We start from the raw sequence: 22,034 nt of genomic DNA on the forward strand, positions 1-22,034 counted from the left end.
GGGGGTGTACAGCACAGAAGTTAAATACTATATTAAATTATATTTATACACAAATTATTACACTAAACAAGATAAATATACTACACAAATACATATATATCAAAACATATAAAACATACATACATACATATACAGATATACACGTACATACATAACAATAAACATACATACATACATATATAGATATACACGTACATATATAAAAAATACACATACATACATACATATATATATAGACAGCATGTCATAAACTTATGTACGAGTACAATCGAGTACAAATATGAATAGCTAGTGATAATGTAATTGACAGCAAACTTAAAGTCTTAAATAGTATTCCTTAACTTTATTTTTAAAAGATTCACGTGATTTCGCATGTCTGATGTGTAACGGAAGGTTATTCCACAAGCGCGCTGCTTCAATACAAAAAGACTTGCTGTAATAAGTAGTGGAGTGATTGCGAATTTTCAATGTGAGACGTTCACTGGAACGAAGCGATTTATTATAGTATATTTAGTATCAGCATTGCGCTCGTGAGAAGTCAGGGCATGTCGCTAGTTATGTATACGTGTCAATTTCAAAGCACGCAGTTGAATCAACGCGGATTCACACTTTTGAAGTAATGAGTAGACCGAATTTATAACTATTATTTTTGCTATCAGCCAGTGGTGTGCACTTCACAGAAACACTCAAAGCCATTTGTACGTTCATTTTTTATTTATTTGTACGGTATCGCTATTTCATTTTTAATATATAACTTATATTTTATATTATCTATGAATAATCAGTGTTTTTTATTTTAATTTAAATCAATAACATTTTAAATTCCGTTGTGGTATTTTAATCATTCGTTACATCACAAATGTGTTACCAACCTTGGGAATAAGATGTTATGTCCCTTTTACACTGACTCACTCACCCATCAAACCATTAAATAGCAGCAAATATGGTCGCTTGGCGGTCGAATATATGATAATTATGGGTTCACTAAACAAACAGGTTTGCACGAAGCTCTACTACTAATTAAAAAGTATTGATATAAAATGCTAGTTCTATGTTTGTTTATGGTCGATTCTTATGTCTCATGTCATCAAACCAAATTTAAATATACATTATGTAATTAGGCATTTACAAACACTTTTGAACTGTCAGAATTAACATTGATTTATCGAATATATATTTTCGTTCAACTGGTTCAAGGCATAATTTTATAGGATCTTAAAAAAAAACAACTATTATAGTCCGGAAGGTAATAAAAAAGTAATTAGGTCAGCCCTGTTTCAAGGCGCAGCCTTCACCGAAGACGGTATTAACTTTTTTCCATGTTTTATATAAAATTGGAGATAATATTCCGCAGTATGTTTGTTGTTTGAAAAAATATATTTCTGAGCATAATCATTAATGCATTTATGTTACCAACCGTGGGAAACAAAATGCTATGGCCCTTGTGCCTGTAGTTACTGCATAATTAAATCTTTAATATGGAATATAATAATATTATATATTTTCTGCTTGGCGATAGAATAGGGACTCGTAGAAGACCCAAAAAACTCTACCATCAAGGCATGAACACAAAAGCCTCAAGTTTGTCTGTCAGACATGTTCAATGTGCCAGAGTATAGCTAAATTTATAACTTATTTTATATAAAACAAGTTATCAAACGCTTATACGTTAGGCATAAAAAGTAGCCTATGTCTTTGGAGTTCAAGTTACTAAATGTCAACAAATTCTTTACAGACAGACAGAGTTACATTTGCAATTATAATCTTAGTATAGACCAATCAATATAACGAAATGTTCTAGGAGAGTACGCTTCTATTATTTGCAAATCATCGATTTTCATTGAATATTTGAATAATGACATCTCATTTGTTCGGACAGCATGCGAACATATGAATGTTTCCGAAAATTCTGAAACCAAAATTGTTCACACCCTTTCGAAATCTTAGAATATTTCATCGTGAATACTTTATTTTCATTTTAAGTCTAAACTACCCTGAAGACGCATTCGTTGCAACTCATGGGAACAACTTCGAGAAAATATGTTCTTGAATTTAAAGCAGGAGAATTTTATGAAAACAGGTACACTTATTTGTAACAATTTTGGAGTACTTTATTCATGAAGACGTTAGCGTTGTAGAACTGTAGGCCTTACTTATAATATTGTTCAGCTGGTGTTAAGTTAATTACTGTTGACTCTTTCTATCGTCATTGATTTCATATTCGCAAGAAGAAGACACTGAATTGTCTAACTTATCATCTCCTAAACAACATCAGCAAAGATAGTTTTCTTCTCTCCTGGAATTCCAACGACGATCTTATCATCATCATCATATCATTTGCCTTCACTCTCCAGTCCTTTATTTAACTTTCTGTTAGTTTTTGTGGTAACAACCCTGCAACTGAACATTAAATCAGTTTAATATAACCGATTTTTTTTTTAAATTTATAGTTACTCTGGAGCTAAAAATACAATCTAGTATTTTAAAATTTAGGTGATCTAGTAAATCAAGAATTAGTTTAAACAATTTATTAAGAAAGAATTACGCCTTTAAATTTATTTTCCCTGTTCTTCATGAAATTATAAAAAATTATTAGAATCAATTTTATCTTTTCTTTTATTTGACTTTCTTTGAATATTATTTTAATTAATAGTCGTATTAAAATAAGTTAATGAATACTACTAATTATGAACTATTTTTCTTCTTTTTAATCTTACATTGAATAATTTTTGTCTACTAATTATATCTAAATATTAGATTTGAATTTATTAAGGGACAAAAGTAAGGTTCCTTTTAAAATAGTATATTCCTGTTTAAGGCATCAGATTACTTTAAGATTCCAAATTAGATATCCATAATAAATAAAAAAATCTGGCAAAAATAATTTCCTCATTGATGGCATCTAAGTTAACGCCTAGTTTTTGAATTAAATAAATCTATACTAATATCATAATTGTGAAAGTAACTCTGTCGGTCACTCTGTTGCCCTTTAACGGTCAAACCACTGAACCGTATTTGCAGAAATTTGGTACGACGCAAGCTTATACTAAAAGAAAGGAAAGCTACTTTTTATCCTTAACACCTGACGACTAATCCCTAAAACGGCAGCGCAGCCGCGGGCGACAACTAGTGAACTACATTTTTTCTAATTTTGAACAAGAGCTAAATGTATATGGATTTATCGTCAAAGTGATGACTGATCTTTAATAGTGAAATAATCTAGTATAAACATCTAGCAGCCCCCCAAGTTTCCGACTCCGCAAAGTCAATAAATCCTTCTTGGGGCAAGGTATCCGTTTCTATAATAAAATTCCGCAGACGTTTTTAACTTTGCAGATTCATAAAGTCAAATCATTTGTAAAAAATACATTGGTGATGAAAGCATATTATTCAATACAAGATTATACAGATGATAAAAAAGCGTGGAGTTAATTCTTGTTGACTTCTAGGTAGGATATATTACATACATATCATATAATTGTATTTATCTAACATAACTGTATTTTTAAATGTTGGAAAAGAGTAACTACTGAGTTTCTTGTCGGTTCTTCTCGGTAGAATTTATTTTCCAAACCGGGGGTAGCTTCACTTAATAAAGTATGTTAAATGACGATTCAAAAGTGCTTGTAAAAGCCTACTTGAAAAAAGTATATTTTGATTTTGATTTGAAAAAAGCGTCAGATAGTCCGTTTATTAGGAATGTTTATCAATAAATACGTGAAGTATAATCTTTTTACCCATTTTTACATATGGGATGAATGGAGGAGTATGAAATATGCGAAAGTAGCGTGGACGTATATATATAACTTTTATATGCCTGATGATAAGCCCTAAAAGTGAGCATAGCCACGGGTTGCAACTAGTCTGTATATAAAAGAAGAAATGTCGCCTATTAACCGTTATTTTGGAAGGATTTGTGTTCCATTTCTGAATATGGTAATCGGACTTAAATTGAAATCATAAAAAAATACGATAACAGAGGACGAAATAATGGCAGTTGGACAAAGTTTTCGTTATTATAATGTTGTATTTATACAGTTTCAGACAAGATGTCTCGTTCTACTTTAAGGATGAGATATGAGAGACCAACTGATTACTCTATGTAGGCTTGCTATTTATAATATTTTTTTCAAAGGAAACGAGGAAATACCCAATTTTAAGTAGTCCAAGCTTTCCGAGACATTAGTTTAGTGAGAAATAGTAACCATGAATGGTTACTACTATATAGTTGTAGCGAATAAAATCTGTTGTATGGGTTGGCTAACTTTTTTTTTAAAGTTACTTTAGACAGAGTTAAAGTTATTTGATATGAAGTCACGGTACATGACTTTCGCACTTTAACTTATAACTGGAACGCAGTATTACGAAGTATTAATATTTGGTAGAATAAATGATGAGATGGTACCCATCCTGACACAAGAACAAACAACATCATTTGATATAAATAAAAAAGTAGGTGTAAAGGATTTTAAGAGTGGTATCTTTTCAAATTCATAACATTAACAATAAACATAACGCTGATATCTCTGTTACCATCTAGTACCCAGAACTAGTAAATCTTTTATAAGATATATTTTTATAACGCTCTAGCAATCCTCTAAAGCTTTTCTGAAACCGCGTAGATGATAACACGCCTTGAGGATAAAACAATCACTTGGATATGTCTTTTGAAGTCGAAAATTATATACTGGAAATTAAAACACATTTTTTTTCTCCAGTTAAATTTAGGTTGATTTTTTCGTGATTTTTGCCCAATTCGATACGTTGATATGTTTACATACTCTGTATAAACTATTAGTCCTCTTGATAGGACGAGTAAAATAAAAAATGTCTTCATAACACTAGGGAAATATATAACGTGTAAAATCCCTTAGGTTTATCCCATTTTGTAGGGATTATTCACAAGGATCACACGATAAAGCGGCCACGCGAAATGGTATGATTTAGTGCGGTTTTTGAAGCCTAAGCGATAAGGCTTGTTTGATGAGTCACAGACAATTTCACCCCAATTATACGAATGTAGTAGAATTGATACTACGAAGATACAAGAATGGGTGTCATTTTTATTGTAAAGCATTGTGTTAGAGACTAGCTCTAGCCTCCAATACGGTGCTACGTCATAGGATATCATAATTAATTATATCATTAATAATATCACATATTACAAATATATACAATTATTATTGTAATTAATTGATCAATAATTTGTACAACTTTAGTTAATATTATTTTATATGGAATAACAGTTAATACTGGCATGTAACACTATTTCTTATTTTAAAAATGATTGAGCTGTGATAAGGAAAACAGTCGGATGATTGTGAGGGATTGTAAAGAAATATAGAGAGATTGGAGCATCATTCTAAAACATAATTTTATTTTGCCTTTGAATAGCCTATTGAAATTACAATTGCTTAGATAATTTTAGAATATTTTGTGTAAATGACATAAGGATAAATAAAGATTAAGTTGGGAAAAAATATGCTACCGGAGAGCTTCCTAGGCATGCCATGTAGGCTGTGTAAATTGATAAAGTAATAGGATACCATTGTATGATGGAACTGTTTTTTAGAAGCAGTTCTAGAAAATAGTCCGAGACCGAAACCTCGAACGAATTTATATTTTTTTTTTTTTGATATTTTGTTGCTAAAAATCCAAAAATTTTTTTGTTACATTTTTTTTATAATAGATTTGTAGAGGAATTGATTCTGGGGGGCATTTTTTGTATGAACATAATATGTACCTCGATTTTTTTTTTCTCATTTTACAAGCAGTTTTAGAAAAAAGTCCGAAAGCGAGGTCGCGAACAATTCTTTTTTAATTTTTTCTTACTAAAAATTTAATAATTTTTGGCTGTTTTTTTTTTATAATAAACTTGTAGAGGAATTGATTCTACGGGGCTTATTTGTATGAACATAATGTTTATCTCCATTTTTTTTCAAACCAATATACAATGATATTTTTTATGCGTGTTTGTTTTAAATATATAATTATCATAGCCAATATCCCGCACTTTCTGATATTTGACAGTTGGGATCCTGCGGTGACTTTTGAGTTTGTACCAAATACTACTAAGGCTAAAGGGACAGTCCTTATATAATATACTATAAAGTTATGACATAACATCATGAACAAAACATCATCAAATATACATTAAAAATAATGTTTTAAAACATGTTGAAATTGTTATTGTAGCCACAATTTCGTTAAAGTTAGGACTGTACACCACAGATAATACTTGGTGCAAATAATTTTGATAAGGATAAAAATGATGTGAACTAAAATGCCGTTTCAATTTAAAAATGATATGCGGGATCTCTAGCGTAGTGAATGACAAGTTCAATCCTGGAAATTTGAGTTATCGACGTACTCACTATTAGCAGAGTTTAAATTTTGGAAGACAATTGAAATGGTTTAGCTATATTGAGTTAGTTTTCTTTAAAATATACCATATTGAGTAGGATTTTTGACACAAAATAGGTGTAAATGAGATCAATGACCATATAGTTATAATTTAAAAAAATACTTGGACGTATTTATCGAGCGCTTCTAGTTAGGTGGGTAACCCCCCACTAATCAGATATTCTACCGCCAATAAGAAATACTTAGTATTGTAGTGTTCCGGGTTGTATAAGGGACATAATATCTGAGCACCTAAGACCGTTGACGCGTCGGAGATGAAGTAAAGTTTAATACTTTTTACAACGCCATCGTCTGATCGGTGGCGACCACATACCACCAGATAGTCCATTTACCAATTTTCAGTCCGTGAATATTATGAGAAAATGCAAATACTTATGATGCTAATGTATGTATATATGAATAGGCATAGTCGCAAAAAAAAATACATAAAATTATGCTTTACCTAATATAAATGTTGGTATTAATATGAAACTATACATGCTGACTTAACTCTGCTAAGAATACTATTATGATTATGCTAACATCGTGCTGGTATCAAAACAAATATGTAACATTACAAAGATATGTTGTCATTCGTCATCCTCCTGCCCTTATCCCAATTTTACTTATGGTCTGCGCAGCATGTCTTCTTCTTCCATACTTCTATACAAAGATATGTTGTATGTTTTATTTTATTGAAGGCTACCGACCTGCCTTGGTTTCACACACGTGCAAATATAATGTATACGCAATAGCACTTAAGAATAGTTTAGCTTTCTACTAGGATTTTTTTTTTTAGAATGTGTTTATTCGTTCCGAAGATTAACCCTACATACGAACAAACAAATTTTACCTCATTATAATATTTATACAGATTAATGTAACACGGTTTTATGGACACAATAAAATTCATTAATTTAATACATATTATTTTCACGGCCTTGCCTTAATACAATTATGATATAATTACGATTTTCTGTACGTCCATCGAAACGTGAAATGATATTTCCGTGGAGATTTTATCATCTGTGGACGGGATGCTGTCTTGTGATTATTCCGTCATTAATTTCGTACTATTTTATAATATACAACGTTCGTAATGCTTAAATATTTTATGTATTTATTCTTGGTGTACTCTATAACCGCACAGCATGAAAAAGGTGAGATAAAACCTGAACAAATCTGAACTCTTCTTTATAATAATTGCAGTGAAAAGCTTGATAAATATTTTATTACAAAATAAAATAAAAGAGACCATACGGCGGTAGGGCTTAGTGTGCCATAATAATATATTTTATATTTTCGTTCTATTAATTGTAAAAGCCGAGATGGCCCAGTGGTTAGAACGCGTGCATCTTAACCGATGATTTTGGGTTCAAACCCAGGCAGGTACCACTGAATTTTCATGTGCTTAATTTCTGTTTATAATTCATCTCGTGCTCGGCGGTGAAGGAAAACACCGTGAGGAAACCTGCATGTGTCTAATTTCAACGAAATTCTGCCACATGTGTATTCCACCAACCCGCATTGGAGCAGCCTGGTGGAATATGCTCCAAACCTTCTCCTCAACGGGAGAGGAGGCCTTAGCCCGGCAGGGGGAAATTTACAGGCTGATTATGTTTATGTTATGTTTATGTTTTTATGTAATTGTAAAAAAATACATAATTTTAATTGATTTAATACCATATTTACTCCTTATCAATATTATGAATGCGACAGTAACTCTGTCTGTTACTTCTCCACGCTTAAACCGATTAAGCGATTTTGATGAATTTTGTTATAGAGATATTGAAGTAGAATCTCAGGGAAGCTAGTCTAGGTTTTTAAATTGGAGGGGGTAAAATGAGCATTGATGGTTTATTTGCTTTACCTAATTAAAGATTTTGTTAATTCCGCGTGCGTAAAGCCGCAGGCTTTTTGTAATATTCCTTAATTTTTTTATACCAAATCGTAGCCTTTCTCCACTAATATGCAATTTAATTAGCTTACGAATGTATTTGTGTTGTTGAAATTAATATTTACGTTTCATTTTATAAGACAATCCATTAGCAGCGATGGTACATAAAACTTTGAGAGCCACTGCTCGTTCCTGTATGGAGAAGACCAACGCTACGGAATCTGATCTGATGCACCTTCGCAATGATCCACCTTTCCCGCATAAGGCCGCTTGTATCGTCACCTGTCTTTTAAAAAAAGTAAGCAAATTATTACATATATAATTATGATCCTCGCGCCTTCCTATCCTTGATCACAAATACAACACAAACTATTTATTGATAAAAATAAAAATAACCTTATGAAACCTAATCTCTTTATGCTACTTAATATGATTAAAACTAGTACGCGGTAGGTGTTATGTTAAAGCCACGGATACACTAGTGAAAAAATAGTTTAACATGATGTGTGACATGCCCTAAACAAATACGTGGAATATCCTCGGGACAAATGTGTATCTGTAGTCCACACTGGTCAGTGTTTATATAAATATTCCCTAGGAGGTAATGTCGATTTACTAATAGTTTACTGTGTACCACCTTGCACGGTGTAATGTGAAGCACATTCCTTACACGACTACACTCTGTGATAAATGGCGCGACAATGCCACGACACACGTGGTTACGATCTCGTAGCGGTAGAGTGCAACATGTTGCGCGTCACGTAAAATGTTGCGGGACACTGTGCAACGTTGCAGCGTCACGTAGATTGAGTGTTGCGCGGCATGTTGTAGGACAAAATATTTCCTATTGTATTCGTCGCTTAAGTCTTTAAGCAATCTACGTCGCAAATAATTCAATTTTAAATTTCAATTTTGATTAGAGCTACATTTTAAAAATGTATCCTTACATTTTTTCAGTACAGCTATTCAGAACTACATATTCGAAAACATAAATAACTAAACTTTAATCAATTATTTTGACAAATCTCCCAATAATAAACAGATAGGCATCGTGGAGGACCAAGTATTCTCAAAATCTGGCTTCATGGTCATCGTCGGTCCGCTGGTCTTTCAAAATAAGAAGAAATTGGATCACATGAAGACTGTCTCCGAGAATTGTGAAAAAGAGGTAATTTTTGTCAATTAAAATAAGTATAGAAAAAAAAAAATACGTGTGCGTCTCATTACGCCCGACAGAAGTGATAACTTAAACTGATATCAGAATTGAAAAGAAAGGGAAGCCAGACAGACTGGTACCGTAACGCGTTACGTAACGAAGTTGTTTACCCGTAAGAAGTTATCACTTCAAAAAAGGAACACACACATTTCTAATATATGTCTAGGTGCATTTATATAATTAAAATTAAAGTTCAGATCTATAAGAATCGTTTTAGTCTATTCAATTAACAAGAGACTGGCTGGATATCAACCGTACTAGCTAATGAATACAGAATCCCAAATAAACAAATAACACACCTTCATCTTCACCTTTAACATCTTCCGAGTCATACATCTCCGTATTATGTATATATCTGGAATATAATCCAAAACATAAATAAATTCTAAAACATAAATTGGCGTTTAATAATTCAATATTAGCCTTTTATTACTAGTTATTGGGTAGGTTATTTTATATAAATAAATATCAAGTGAAACTTCGGAAACTTGAAAGGGTTACTTTAATAATTAATTTCGATTTCCAAATAGAGTTGTGTAGAGTTTAAATTGTTTCTTCATAATCTGAAAGAGGCTAGATCTGAAAATTGAACTCAATGAGAAATTCAAGTCGTTTTATGTTGTCTTTATAAGAGTGTCCAGGTTTTCTAATTTTCGCATTGGAAATAACCCAAAAATACTGATAAGGTATTACGACTATACGACTTTAGAAAAGTAAAATAACAGCCGGCAAATGTCCCACTTTTGGGCAAATGTCTCCTGTCTATTCGTGGAGAATATTTGGTTTATTCCATCATGCTGCTCCAATGCGGGTTGGATATATTTTTGGCAGATACACATCTAACACATGCAGATTACCTCACGATGTTTTCTTTAAATAATGAACATAAATTAAGGTCATGAAAAATCTGTGGCGCTTCGTTTTGTAAACGAAATCTTTGCTTAAAATTCACGTCTTCCAACCACTGGGCCTTTTCTTTTTGGCTCACTAAAAATATTTATGCAGACTACCGAAGAATGAACTAAACCATTATCTTCTAATTCTATAACCTAAATTTGCCTAGTCTTCTAGAAACTTCCTGTAACATATTAAGTTATTTATAGATACCACTATTTAATTATCATATTTAGTTCTGAGCTCAAACTTGGTTAACTTAATCCTGGCAAAATTATCAAGGATATCATATGACAGAGCGATACATTAATTTAACAGAGGACTAGGCTTCTGTTATTTACATAAAGTTATAACAAATTTTGCTGTCTTATTAGAATACGTCTTAATTGGAAATATATATATAACGAAGGGCTGGGTATTAATTCGTTATCAGACATATTTATTTCCAAAAATATAAGTCTCGTCGTTTTTGTTCGTATCTTTTTTCTTAATGTTCAATCAATCCTGACACTTTTCGATTCTTTTCTTTTTAACGTCATACTGACGTTACCAGCATGTACGATAAAAATAAATAAATCTTAATTAAACTTTTTGATGCTTCGACATATATATATATTTATTATGAACAGATTGGCAAATGGGTGGAGATAAATGGTCACCACAGCCTATAGGCATTGGCGCTGCAAATATTATGTACGATCCCTAACATCAAACCACCAACCTTAAAAATTACGATGTTACATCCCTTATTTCCATAGTTACTGGGTTGTACCTAACCTGACAGGCTTACACAAAGCACTACCACCAAGTAAATAAATTGGTACATATCCAGAGCTGCGTTTAACTGTAAGAAGATAGATAGAAGGAAGATATCTATAAGGTCATAGCATCTTTTGGCAGTCTGTCTATCGACTTACTTAAACAGGGACAAAAAATCGGGACAATATTTATTTTATATGGTTTGATTGGTTGCGCATGTAGGTGAATTTCATCCGCTGTATGAAGTTTTGCTTCCGAGACGAAACTAGAATTCGAACGAGATGAATTATAAGCACAAATTAATCATATCAAAACTTAGTAGTCCGAGCGGTTCATAATCACGTGTATCAAGTATTTATTTGATATCATATTTATCGTACTAATTAAAATATATTTTTACATTTCACAGATAAAAACCGATGAAGATTCTTGTAAACTAGGTAATGAAATACCTCAGTGTGTTTTCAAATACGCCCCCGAACTACATTTCAAGAGTTAATTGTGCTTAATAAACAATAAAATTTTTCTAAATAACTAAAATCTTATTATTTTGCCTATAAAAATTGACACCAGCTCCGAACAAACACTTGATTGTAAATCATTCCTGAATTTAATTGCTGAATTTGTATTGAAATATATCTTCGGTTTTCCGTGAAGAAGTTAATAAAGTTTTATTATTGTTGAACAAAATGTTATAATAAATTTTAAATTTTCATTAAAAAAAAAAACGAATATGAACACCAAAATTGAGACTTGCTATATTTTTTTTAAGAAACAAACAATTATATAATACTATAATTACACATGTAATCAAATGAAATAATATAACTATTAAGTACCTAATATAAGTAAAAAATATATAAATTAACGGACTTCCACACAAAATCCATTTTACAAAAACAAATTTAATTATTACATGCACGAATTAGGCAAAGTCTACATGTATTTATATGTACGCTTTATGAATATTAATTCGTTTCTTGTTCTAAACCTAGGACATCTAATTTGAATATTGTTCACAAGAATTATTAACAGTGCACACGAACAAGTATTCTGGAGAATAGATCAAATAATGAAATGCTCTTTCCCTAAAACTATTTATGTATTCAAACCTTTATTAAAAGTATAACATTTCTTTGCCCGGTGGATCAGAAAATGCTGCTAGTATTCTTGCTATAATTCCGCATGGTCACTATTTGTACAGTAACTATATATATATATATATTTTGTACATAATTAGGACCTTATGTAAATAATTGTTATCAAAATAAATATAAAAAATTCAAACGATTCGTTAGAAATATTTTTTTATCAAAGGCGATAATAGGTTTAAAATTTTAAATAATCCTTTTTCATATTTTTGTAGATAGCTTGTCTAGTATTTTTTTAATGTATATTATTTTAATATGTAGGTAGACATTCAAATAGGTCAATTGAAGATAGCTCAGCAGTCCACGGCTCCGTAAGAGATTTTAACCATTCCTTACATCGCCAATGCACTACCAACCTTGGTAATTGAGATTTTATGCCCCTTTGGTTGTAGTTCAGCTGACTCGCTCTGCCTTGAATTAAATTAAATAGTAAGTATTGTTGTTTGCCGTTATAATATATTACAAGTTGGTACATATCTAGACGGGCTTACACAAAGTCCTAACACCAAGCAAATGGTACTATATGCAAATAATTACATCACACACTCTGTTTTTAATTCAATTTCAATCACAACTGCCTGTTTTGCTACACGTAGTATTGTGCGGTGTCTATAAAAAGTAAAACCAAAAAATAGTATTAATGCGATCATATTATAATTGTCCACGAGTATAAACTCCTTGCATATAAAATGAAAACTATACAAAAAACATTACTAATTCTATTTACAAAATCGTTGAAATTAATTCCATTTAGTTCTTCCATTCCATTTTATAATTTGCCGCCATTTTGATCCTGTGACCCGGAGCCGAGCTAGCATTTCGGTTACAAAATGCAGTTATTAAAAAGCATTCCGCCGGTTTTAAGCATTATTACTTAGTGAGAAATAATTGTAAATCACATTTTATGATTATTATAGTAGTGTATATTTAATTTAGTTCAAGTAATATAAATGTCTTTAATGTTCAAATCTATACTAACGAATAATGTCCAACTGAAAAAAACTTTTACATGAAGATGCAGTGCGTTTCGAAGAAGTTTTTAGGGATCCATACCAAAAGGGTAAAATCCGTTTACTAACTCTGCTGACCGTCCATCAGTCACCAGGCCGTATCTCAAGAACCGCGATAGCTAGACAGTTGATAATATTAATATTGCGCTTCAGAGATTCACCCCCCTTAAAGTTTCGGCTATTGACGTAACAAACGTGAATTTCGTATTATGATAGTAATACATATAGAAGAAAAATCGCGTTATTTTTCTTCATTCAAAACGTGTAAAACCTGAGATTTAAAGGTAATGAAATTTTAAATGCGTGAATAAAGCTATCCGATCTATTTATAAACTTGGATTTCGTGACTCTTTTCGGAATCCTTACAACAATATGCGTGTACTTGTAACGATATAATGCTTACAAAATGCCAATGGCTCCCCTAATGATAATTGATCACGACTGCTCATAGACAATGGCGCTGATAGAAATATAAAAAAAATCGCTACGTTGTTCATGACCACCGACCGTGGGAGCTACGATACTATGTCCCTTGCATCTGTAGTTATACTGGCTCAGCTACGCTTCAAATCGGAGCACCTCATTATAATTTACCTTCGCGGTATTGCTGCTTTTGCACACGATCTTTTTGCCGGTGACATTATAATCTACTCGAATGAAACGTTCCTTTGCTTATTATCGTTATCAATTTATAGCGCCTTCGGGTTTAGTTCACGTTCGCGATATAGGCCAATGACTCACCGTCTCTGTGCAGAGATGGAAAAGAAGGAACAGAATTGACCTAAAACAGCCTTATCGAGGGACCAGAACGCAAGTAATCCTGAATTTCTTATGTTTCCATTATGTCAGTTAGTTACGGTCAGATACATGACCGCAGGTCCTCGTCCCATAGAGCTTCCGAGGCTCTCTAGAGGCCTGATCCGACTAACCTCCACCGATCCTGGATGCCACCGTTCCTGGCTCGTTCCGTTCCGCCCAAAACCGATATACCTCCACAAGCACCTATGCCTGGAGCTCCCGGAGTTCATCCATAAAAAACACACTGTCCGAAATATGACTATAAAGTTAATTTAGGCACATATTAATTAAAATGAATGAATATTTAAAATGAAATTAAAATGATAAATATTTTTATTTTGTAAACTTGTGTTGAAAATTGATAATAGATAGCGCAGCAACAAATCAACTTCTATACTGTTCAACAAGTCACCATGACAGAAGGTATGTATAAATACAACAATAGATATTTACCAAAGTACATTAGTGCCTACCTACCCGGTCTACATCTAATACAAAATATTAAAAATGTTAATAATATTGTTTATTAGTGAACACACCACGCGAAAATATTTGTTTGCTGCTGCTTAGTTATTTATAACACCTTATTATTTTTTAAGCTTTAAAAAGATACATGAGCCGCAGAGGCGAAGGCCGCGTATTGGAATTTTTATTTTACTAAAATCCCTGTGATGGCATTTCTCCCGACAGGGATTTCTCATAACTTAAACACATAGATAGCATTTTGTATTGCGTAAATACCGATACGTATAATCCTGGTTTTATATTAATTTGTAATATGTAGGCGATATTGTGCCAACTGATGATACGTGGTCACCACCGACCATAATAAAGATATTACTAATTAATTCCATTGCCATGGGACGTAAGATGTTACGTGCCTTAGAAATTACACTGGCTCACTCACGCTTCAAATCTGAACACAACAACAATAAGTAGTCCTGTTTAGCGATCGAATAATTGAGATAAAATTAAATCTCAACATTCTCGAACTTTTTATATTTATTTATTATAGTTCATATTTTCGAGATCAAGGCGCTCGAAAAAGTTCTAAGCCTTTATAAGTTTAATTGAGCTTCTCAGGCTTTGCAAGATTAAAACATGATCGTTATTAAGAAAATAATAATCTTAATGATGATAATATTTTTATAAATACAATTAAAATATTTTCGAGTGATATGAAAAAATGAAGTAATAAAATATTGTTAAAACCTTATCATAAGGACAGAAAATAAATTAATAATTATAAATTACTTTTTATATCTGCCTACAATTTGTGATTCAATAAATATTAATTTTCATTTATATTCTGTATTAGTAATTTTTAGGATTTTTCTATTGAGTTATGTATTATGTTACTTTTCTGATAAAAAATCTTCCATATCAATAATTTCGTGCAGGTCCACAACAGACTCGATCGAAAGCTATCCACAATTATAGATCGTTAATAAATAATGATTTTTAGTCGATAACATATATCCGCAAAATTCGTATAATCGAGATATTTTCATATTAAATCCATTATATTAAACATGACGGTTGAACGGGCGGCCATATTTGACGTTTATGGGTGCGTTCAGAAAGATGTTTAATAATGACAACGTTTATAAAAAAGCAATATGAAAAGTAAATGATTAACCGTATTTGTTTAGTTTTATGTGTTTTAACCGAGCAAAGCAATTATGGGTATAATAATTGTAAATTAGATGTAATTTTAAAATCAATTGAGGGTTGATGTAAAACCTTTTGACGTTTTCAAATTTTGTATATAATTAAAAATAAATATACAACAAAAATTAATTTTTCATATAATTCACGGATTTTTTTTTTTTTGGGGCGTCCGAAGTAGTTTTTTGAATATACAAAAGAACTCGATTTTCAAAAATGACATGACAACAATAAACTTATTTTTTTTTAGCGTGAAGTTAAGAAGTACGCTTCAGTCCAAGCTATCGACAATCGCAACTTGATCAAACGTCGTTCAGTCGTTATGACATTTTTAGTAACGAACTTCCGTGTTACAAACGCGAAGTGGGTTACCGGCTGTCAGTTCGAATTCTGGAACAGTTTATAGTTCAACTTAACATCCATTCGAAATTTTCATCATTTATATCATAGCAAACATTTTTGAAATTACTCGAGTACTTTTCGCTTTATTTCTATTTGGGAGTGAAACGTAAAATATCCAAATGAAAATGTTAAGTAACGAAATCAAAATATTTATTTTATGCAAACGTTCACTTGCGAGAACTTTTAGATGGTGATTTTACATGATTAAATTAAATTTAAAGTTAACCGTCTGTAATTATTCCACTGCTGGGCCATTTTTCTTTTAAGGAGAGGGATTTTGAAGCTATCTTTAGAATTTATATATTTTATTGCTAGTGAGATGTCTACTAAGAAGAATCAAAGTTACTTTCTACGTTTTTTTTTAATCTTTTGAAGTTACCTACTATTACATTACAATATATCCTACATAAAAAATGTTTATAAAACAAAATTAAACAATTTTATTTGTTTTGTTTTTTAATAATATTCCTAAGAATAAACTGGTGTAGTACGTGAGTTATACTAGTTGGTGATTTTGTGCTTACCGTCTGAAAAGATACCCCCAATCATAATATAGAGAGCGTGTCTATAGAGAGCCTTATACCGCTCAACAGCACTTGTAGTATTGTTTTGTTTTCGGTTTTAGGGATGCGTAAGTTTATGAGTATGCGTAAGCTAAATGGGAGTTCTGTTGCATGATGAAGCAGAGTTCTACACTTCTTTTTTTAGTTTTAACATCCTACTACATTAAACTTTTTCGTAAAAATGCCGGAACTATTACTAAAAAATACCAAGAAATATTGATATCGGCTTTATATACATAGATAACATTTTTTATTTTTGATCTGGTGCGAAATGATCTCATTTAATTTTGATCTACTGAACAATAACCGGCCAAGTGCGCTCATGAGTAAGACGATGTCATTTCAGGCACAAGGAGCATAACTTCTTAGATTCCAAGGTTGGTAGATTGGAGATTGAGCCTTTCTTATAAAACCAATGTATAAGTTCTTAAATTAGTAAAATCTCCAAAATAATCATACACTTGTTTAATACTCCAATGCAACATAACATCCGGCGTATTTCTTTACTAAAACCTTTTTCATTTTTCTCTCTGATTTTATATATTTCTGTAAAACAAAAAGTGCACATAAAATCGTATTTGCCTTCGGTAAACATGTATTTCAATATGGCAAACTTCATTACTTATGATTTGGTAGTGGCAACATCGATATTAATATCAGGAGTAACGCATCCAACCGTTCCGATGGGCGTTTTATATTGCCAGATATCGTTTTATCTTAAGAGGACTACAAGAGCTAAGTGCCCTTGAGAATCGCACGCACACACTTACAAAATCGACAAAAACGGCAAGCCCGTGAACTAAGGGTTAAGCGAGGTAACGAGGTTACGCCCAAATATTCTAATAGATGGCGCCAAACCCAGCGAAGTAAGATCAATCATAAATCTCATAAAAAATAGGTAGGACAACAGAATTGTTTTTTATTCTTTCGATGTTAGTTAATAAATGATTATAAAATAAAACTGATTCAATTAAACTTACAATATTTTTATTTATATTTTGTATACAGTTAGTTTTAACCTTTTTTTTCTTTTATTTATATTATTATACCTACCACAATTAGTTCTTATACTAAATATTAAAACATACTTATCACACAGAGTTATCAGCTTCTGTAAATATTTTTTAAATTAATGTTAAGAAATTTTAATGGATTTTTAACATGGTTTTATAGCACGACCATGTATGTCTATGTAAAGGAATCAATTGACATAATAAAATAAAAAATAAAATAAAATAAACTTTATTGACTTAAGGATTACATTACAAACAAGTTGCAAGGGCCCCTGTACTAGGTGCAAACCCGTATTACTGGGTGCCCCGCTCATCCACCAGGACAACTAGAAAGTCAACAATAACTTTGTTACAACTAGAAAAGTGTGTGTGTGTGTGTGTGTGTGTGTGTGTGTGTGTGTGTGTGTGTGTGTGTGTGTCTGTGTGTGTGTGCGTGCGTGCGCTTAAACATGTATAAATTTTATTATAATTGCGAAAGGTTTAGATTGATTATCAATTTTTCAGTTTCATCATAATTATACGTGAGTAATGTTTCAGCTAGAACACGCTTTACTTTGGTCTTTGTCAGTCTGTAGAAGTCAAGTCTACTGTTTAGTTTATTATAAAGATATGACGATTGATAATTGTATTGCATTTTCTTAAATTTGGTTTTACTAGTTGGGATAGGACAAACAGATTTACGCCTACGGTTTTGGGTTTGAGAGGGAACAAAAGGTAAATGATGATGAATTTTAAGTATACAATTTAATATATATATTTGACGAGTAGTCAGTAATTTGTACTGATTGTGTAAATCAAAAGTTGGAAAAAGGTACGGTTTGAAAAACATTACTTTTATGAGAGACCTCTGCGCTCTTTCTAAAATTATTAAATGCGTTTTAGCCGCACCTCCCCATACAGGGATACAGTAGCTCAATATAGATTGGGCTAGTGCTTTGTAGGTGGTAATAAGAGTGGCCTCGCTCGCAACGTGTCTAAGTTTTTTGAAAACCCAAGTAATTTTTCTTATCTTGTCAACGACGCTCTCAATATGAGGTCTCCAGGTGAGATGCTGGTCAATAATTACACCAAGATATTTTATCTTATCTGTTTTCGATATGTTATCACAAAAGCAAGTGTTTAAATCAGGATAATTACAGTTATGAACTTTTAGATTAAAGTGGGAGTCAGGTTGTGTAGTTTTGCGGATGGAAAAGGTTACATATTTAGTTTTATTTATATTTAATGTTAACAGATTAGACCTTAACCAGCAAGAAATTCGATGAATTCCCGACTCAGCTATAGAATGTAACTCGTCCCAAGATTTAGCATTAAAGATGAGGGCTGTATCATCAGCATACGTGTAAATTTTGCAGTTTTCAACGTTATAATTACAGAGATCGTTTACATAAATTAGGAACAGGGTAGGTCCTAATACGCTTCCCTGTGGGACACCATAACTGACACTTGAGGGTTGGCTCACATACTCATTCAACTTTAGTAGTTGCTGACGGTCGGTTAAGTAATCCGAGAGTAGTGCGTGGGGCAATCCTCTTATACCAAAATTATATAACTTTTCAAGAAGGATGGGAATGGACACGGTGTCGAAAGCTTTAGCCAAGTCAAGGAACACTCCAGCGCATTTGTTACCAGAATCCAATTGATTGCTTATTTCATTCGTTAATGCTAGAACTGCGTCTTCAGTGGAAATGCTATTTCTAAAGCCATATTGGTTTGAAGACAAGAGATTATTATTAGTGAGATATTGTTTTAAGCGATTGTTAATGAGTTTTTCAAAAATTTTAGCTAGTACGGAAATTACAGAGATCGGCCTGTAGTTATCAACATCGTCCCCATCCCCACCCTTATATATTGGTGTTACAATAGCCTGTTTAAAATGTTTGGGAAAGCAACCGTTTGTGAAGCAAAGATTATAGATGTGACACAATATTGGTACAAGAGTGTGCCTGGCCATTTTAATAAATGACGTAGGAATATTGTCCCAACCAGGAGCAGAGTCACTTGAAAGACTATTTATAATCATATCTACTTCAGTAGGGTCGGTATGGAGGAGAACAAAGGAGTTTATATGGGTGAAGGTTTCTGACAAATTACTGTGAGATGAGGAGGGGGGTGAATCTTTAACTTTTTCAGCCAAATTCCTACCCATATTAGAAAAATGTTCATTGATAAGGTTAGCAGATTGTACAGGGGACGTCGAAAGATTAATGAGTTTATGTGTATTTTCAGTTTTATTTTTACTAATATAACATATTGATTTAATAGCTTTCCAAAGTGTTTTAGAATTTTGAGCGCTATCTAGTTTATTTTTTTCATAGCTAGTTTTTAGTTTTCTTACGAGTTTATGACAAAAATTTCTGTACCGAGTGTAAGTTATTTTTAATATCTGATTATCAGGATTCCTTTTAAGTTTTAAATGGAGTTTATCACGATTCCTAAGGCAACGTAAAACACCAGGGGTAATCCAAGGCTGTAAGTGACGTTTTCTGTTAGGTATCGTAATTGTTTTTTTGTTACTATTAAATGCTACCTTTATACTATTCATCAACGTTTCGGTAGCGATTGTCGGGTCCTCAATAGTCAATATATCCACAAGGTTGTTTTTTATATCATTAAAAGCTGAAACATAATCAGTAATAACTTTTGTTTTAAATAAAACTCGGTTATACTTGTATGTAAGATTTAAAAGGACCGTTGAATGATCAGTAGAAGCGTTATTAAGTACAATTGACTTTGCAGATATAGTAGTTTTGAGCATCATATGATCATAACACATTTTGTCGCGAGTAACTAACCTATGAGCTGGTAAAATTCCATGAAATGCGAGTGTATTTAAATAATTAGGGCAACTTGGGTCTATACTATCATGTTTAATGTCTATATTGATATCGCCAGTTAGAATAATGTTCTTGAAATTATCAAATTGCTGAAGTAAAGCTTGAAGTGAAAAAATAAAGTCATCCGTATTTCTTATAGAAGGTGTACGATATATACCTATTATCACCGTGTCCGGAAGCGTTAGCACTAGACAAGAAGAATTTTTTATACAAGGTTCCGATACGTTACAATTAAGATTCTTATTTACATACATGATTACTCCGTCAAAGCGATTTAAAATATTTTTCGTAAAATATGAGTTATAATTGCTATTTAGAGTAGGTAAAACATAATTTTCACCATCTTCGAGACATTTGATGAATTTGAAAATTTGAACAAATAGGTGCTTAATGGTTTATGACAATATAATAATTTACTCGCTTGTGTGCGAAACGATATTATACAATTAGTTTATTTTATATTAGTGAGTTCATGGTTAATAAGCACACCTTGGGTAGCCGATCGACTCCTGGCTATTTCATTTTTGATATTGAATATACGTAAATAATCACAAATAAAAAAAAAAACAACCCGCTCAGTTTCTTTCGTCGGTTCTTCTCAGATCAGTGTAATTTCTTTTATGAACCGGTGGATTTTTTAAATTTTATAATCAATAAATAGGTGCAATACTTCAATATTGATTTAATTGATTTAATTTAATTTTATAACAATTTCGTGGATCGTCAGGATGATAAAATAAAAAAGTACTTATATACCTACTCGTAAAAGGTTACCTAACTTATTATTTTCAGATGGCTAATTAAGCATGAGGAGTATTGAGATGGGATATAGATCAGAATAGTCAAAGACGTCACGATTAAACTTGAGATTCAAGTACCTTTTCTTAATTTAACGTTACTACGCAACGTCAGATCCGCAGCTGAATAACATTCAAAATAATTAGAACAAATATTATTTTAGAATAATAATATTACATTGATGAAGAAACAAAATTTTCCATTAAAAATGGCCTGGAGGTCATTGACTTATTCCTAAAATATGTTTAATTTGTAAGAAATATTAACCATGCATTGAGCTTGTGCCTACGGCTTCAACGACATGTGGGCAAGCTTTACAGAATAAATTACTCTGTTTACTTTTCCAGACTATAATCTGTCTGTGTCCAATTCCATTTAGATCTGTTCAGCTATTCTGAAGTAATTGAAAAATCCACCTATTCATAAATCCACACTTTCGAATTTATAACATTAGTAAATATCCTCAAATAAATTGGTATAACCTTTCGAGTACCAAATATTCATAGAAAAAATATATTAAAGTAATTAATGTTTCCTGATAAAACATTTGTTAAAGGCAGCGTTATTGTTGAAAGAGAGAAAAGCCAGTAACTCATTGGCATAACGATATAATAAAAATAGCTGCT

The 22,034-nt window shown here is 31.9% G+C and overlaps 1 protein-coding gene across 1 annotated transcript; it reads left to right on the top strand.

Moving 5' to 3' along the window:
• Positions 1–7,432: 7,432 nt before the first annotated feature.
• LOC113402278 (general odorant-binding protein 19d-like) lies at positions 7,433–11,687 on the top strand. Its single transcript, XM_026642475.2, has 4 exons — positions 7,433–7,562; positions 8,440–8,597; positions 9,342–9,467; positions 11,578–11,687. The coding sequence occupies exons 1-4, from the start codon at positions 7,502–7,504 to the stop codon at positions 11,665–11,667; spliced, it is 435 nt and encodes a 144-aa protein (XP_026498260.2). The 5' UTR covers positions 7,433–7,501; the 3' UTR covers positions 11,668–11,687.
• Positions 11,688–22,034: the final 10,347 nt, after the last annotated feature.

The sequence above is a fragment of the Vanessa tameamea genome, chromosome 22, assembly GCF_037043105.1.
Source record: "Vanessa tameamea isolate UH-Manoa-2023 chromosome 22, ilVanTame1 primary haplotype, whole genome shotgun sequence".
NCBI classification, from domain to species: Eukaryota; Metazoa; Arthropoda; class Insecta; order Lepidoptera; family Nymphalidae; genus Vanessa; species Vanessa tameamea.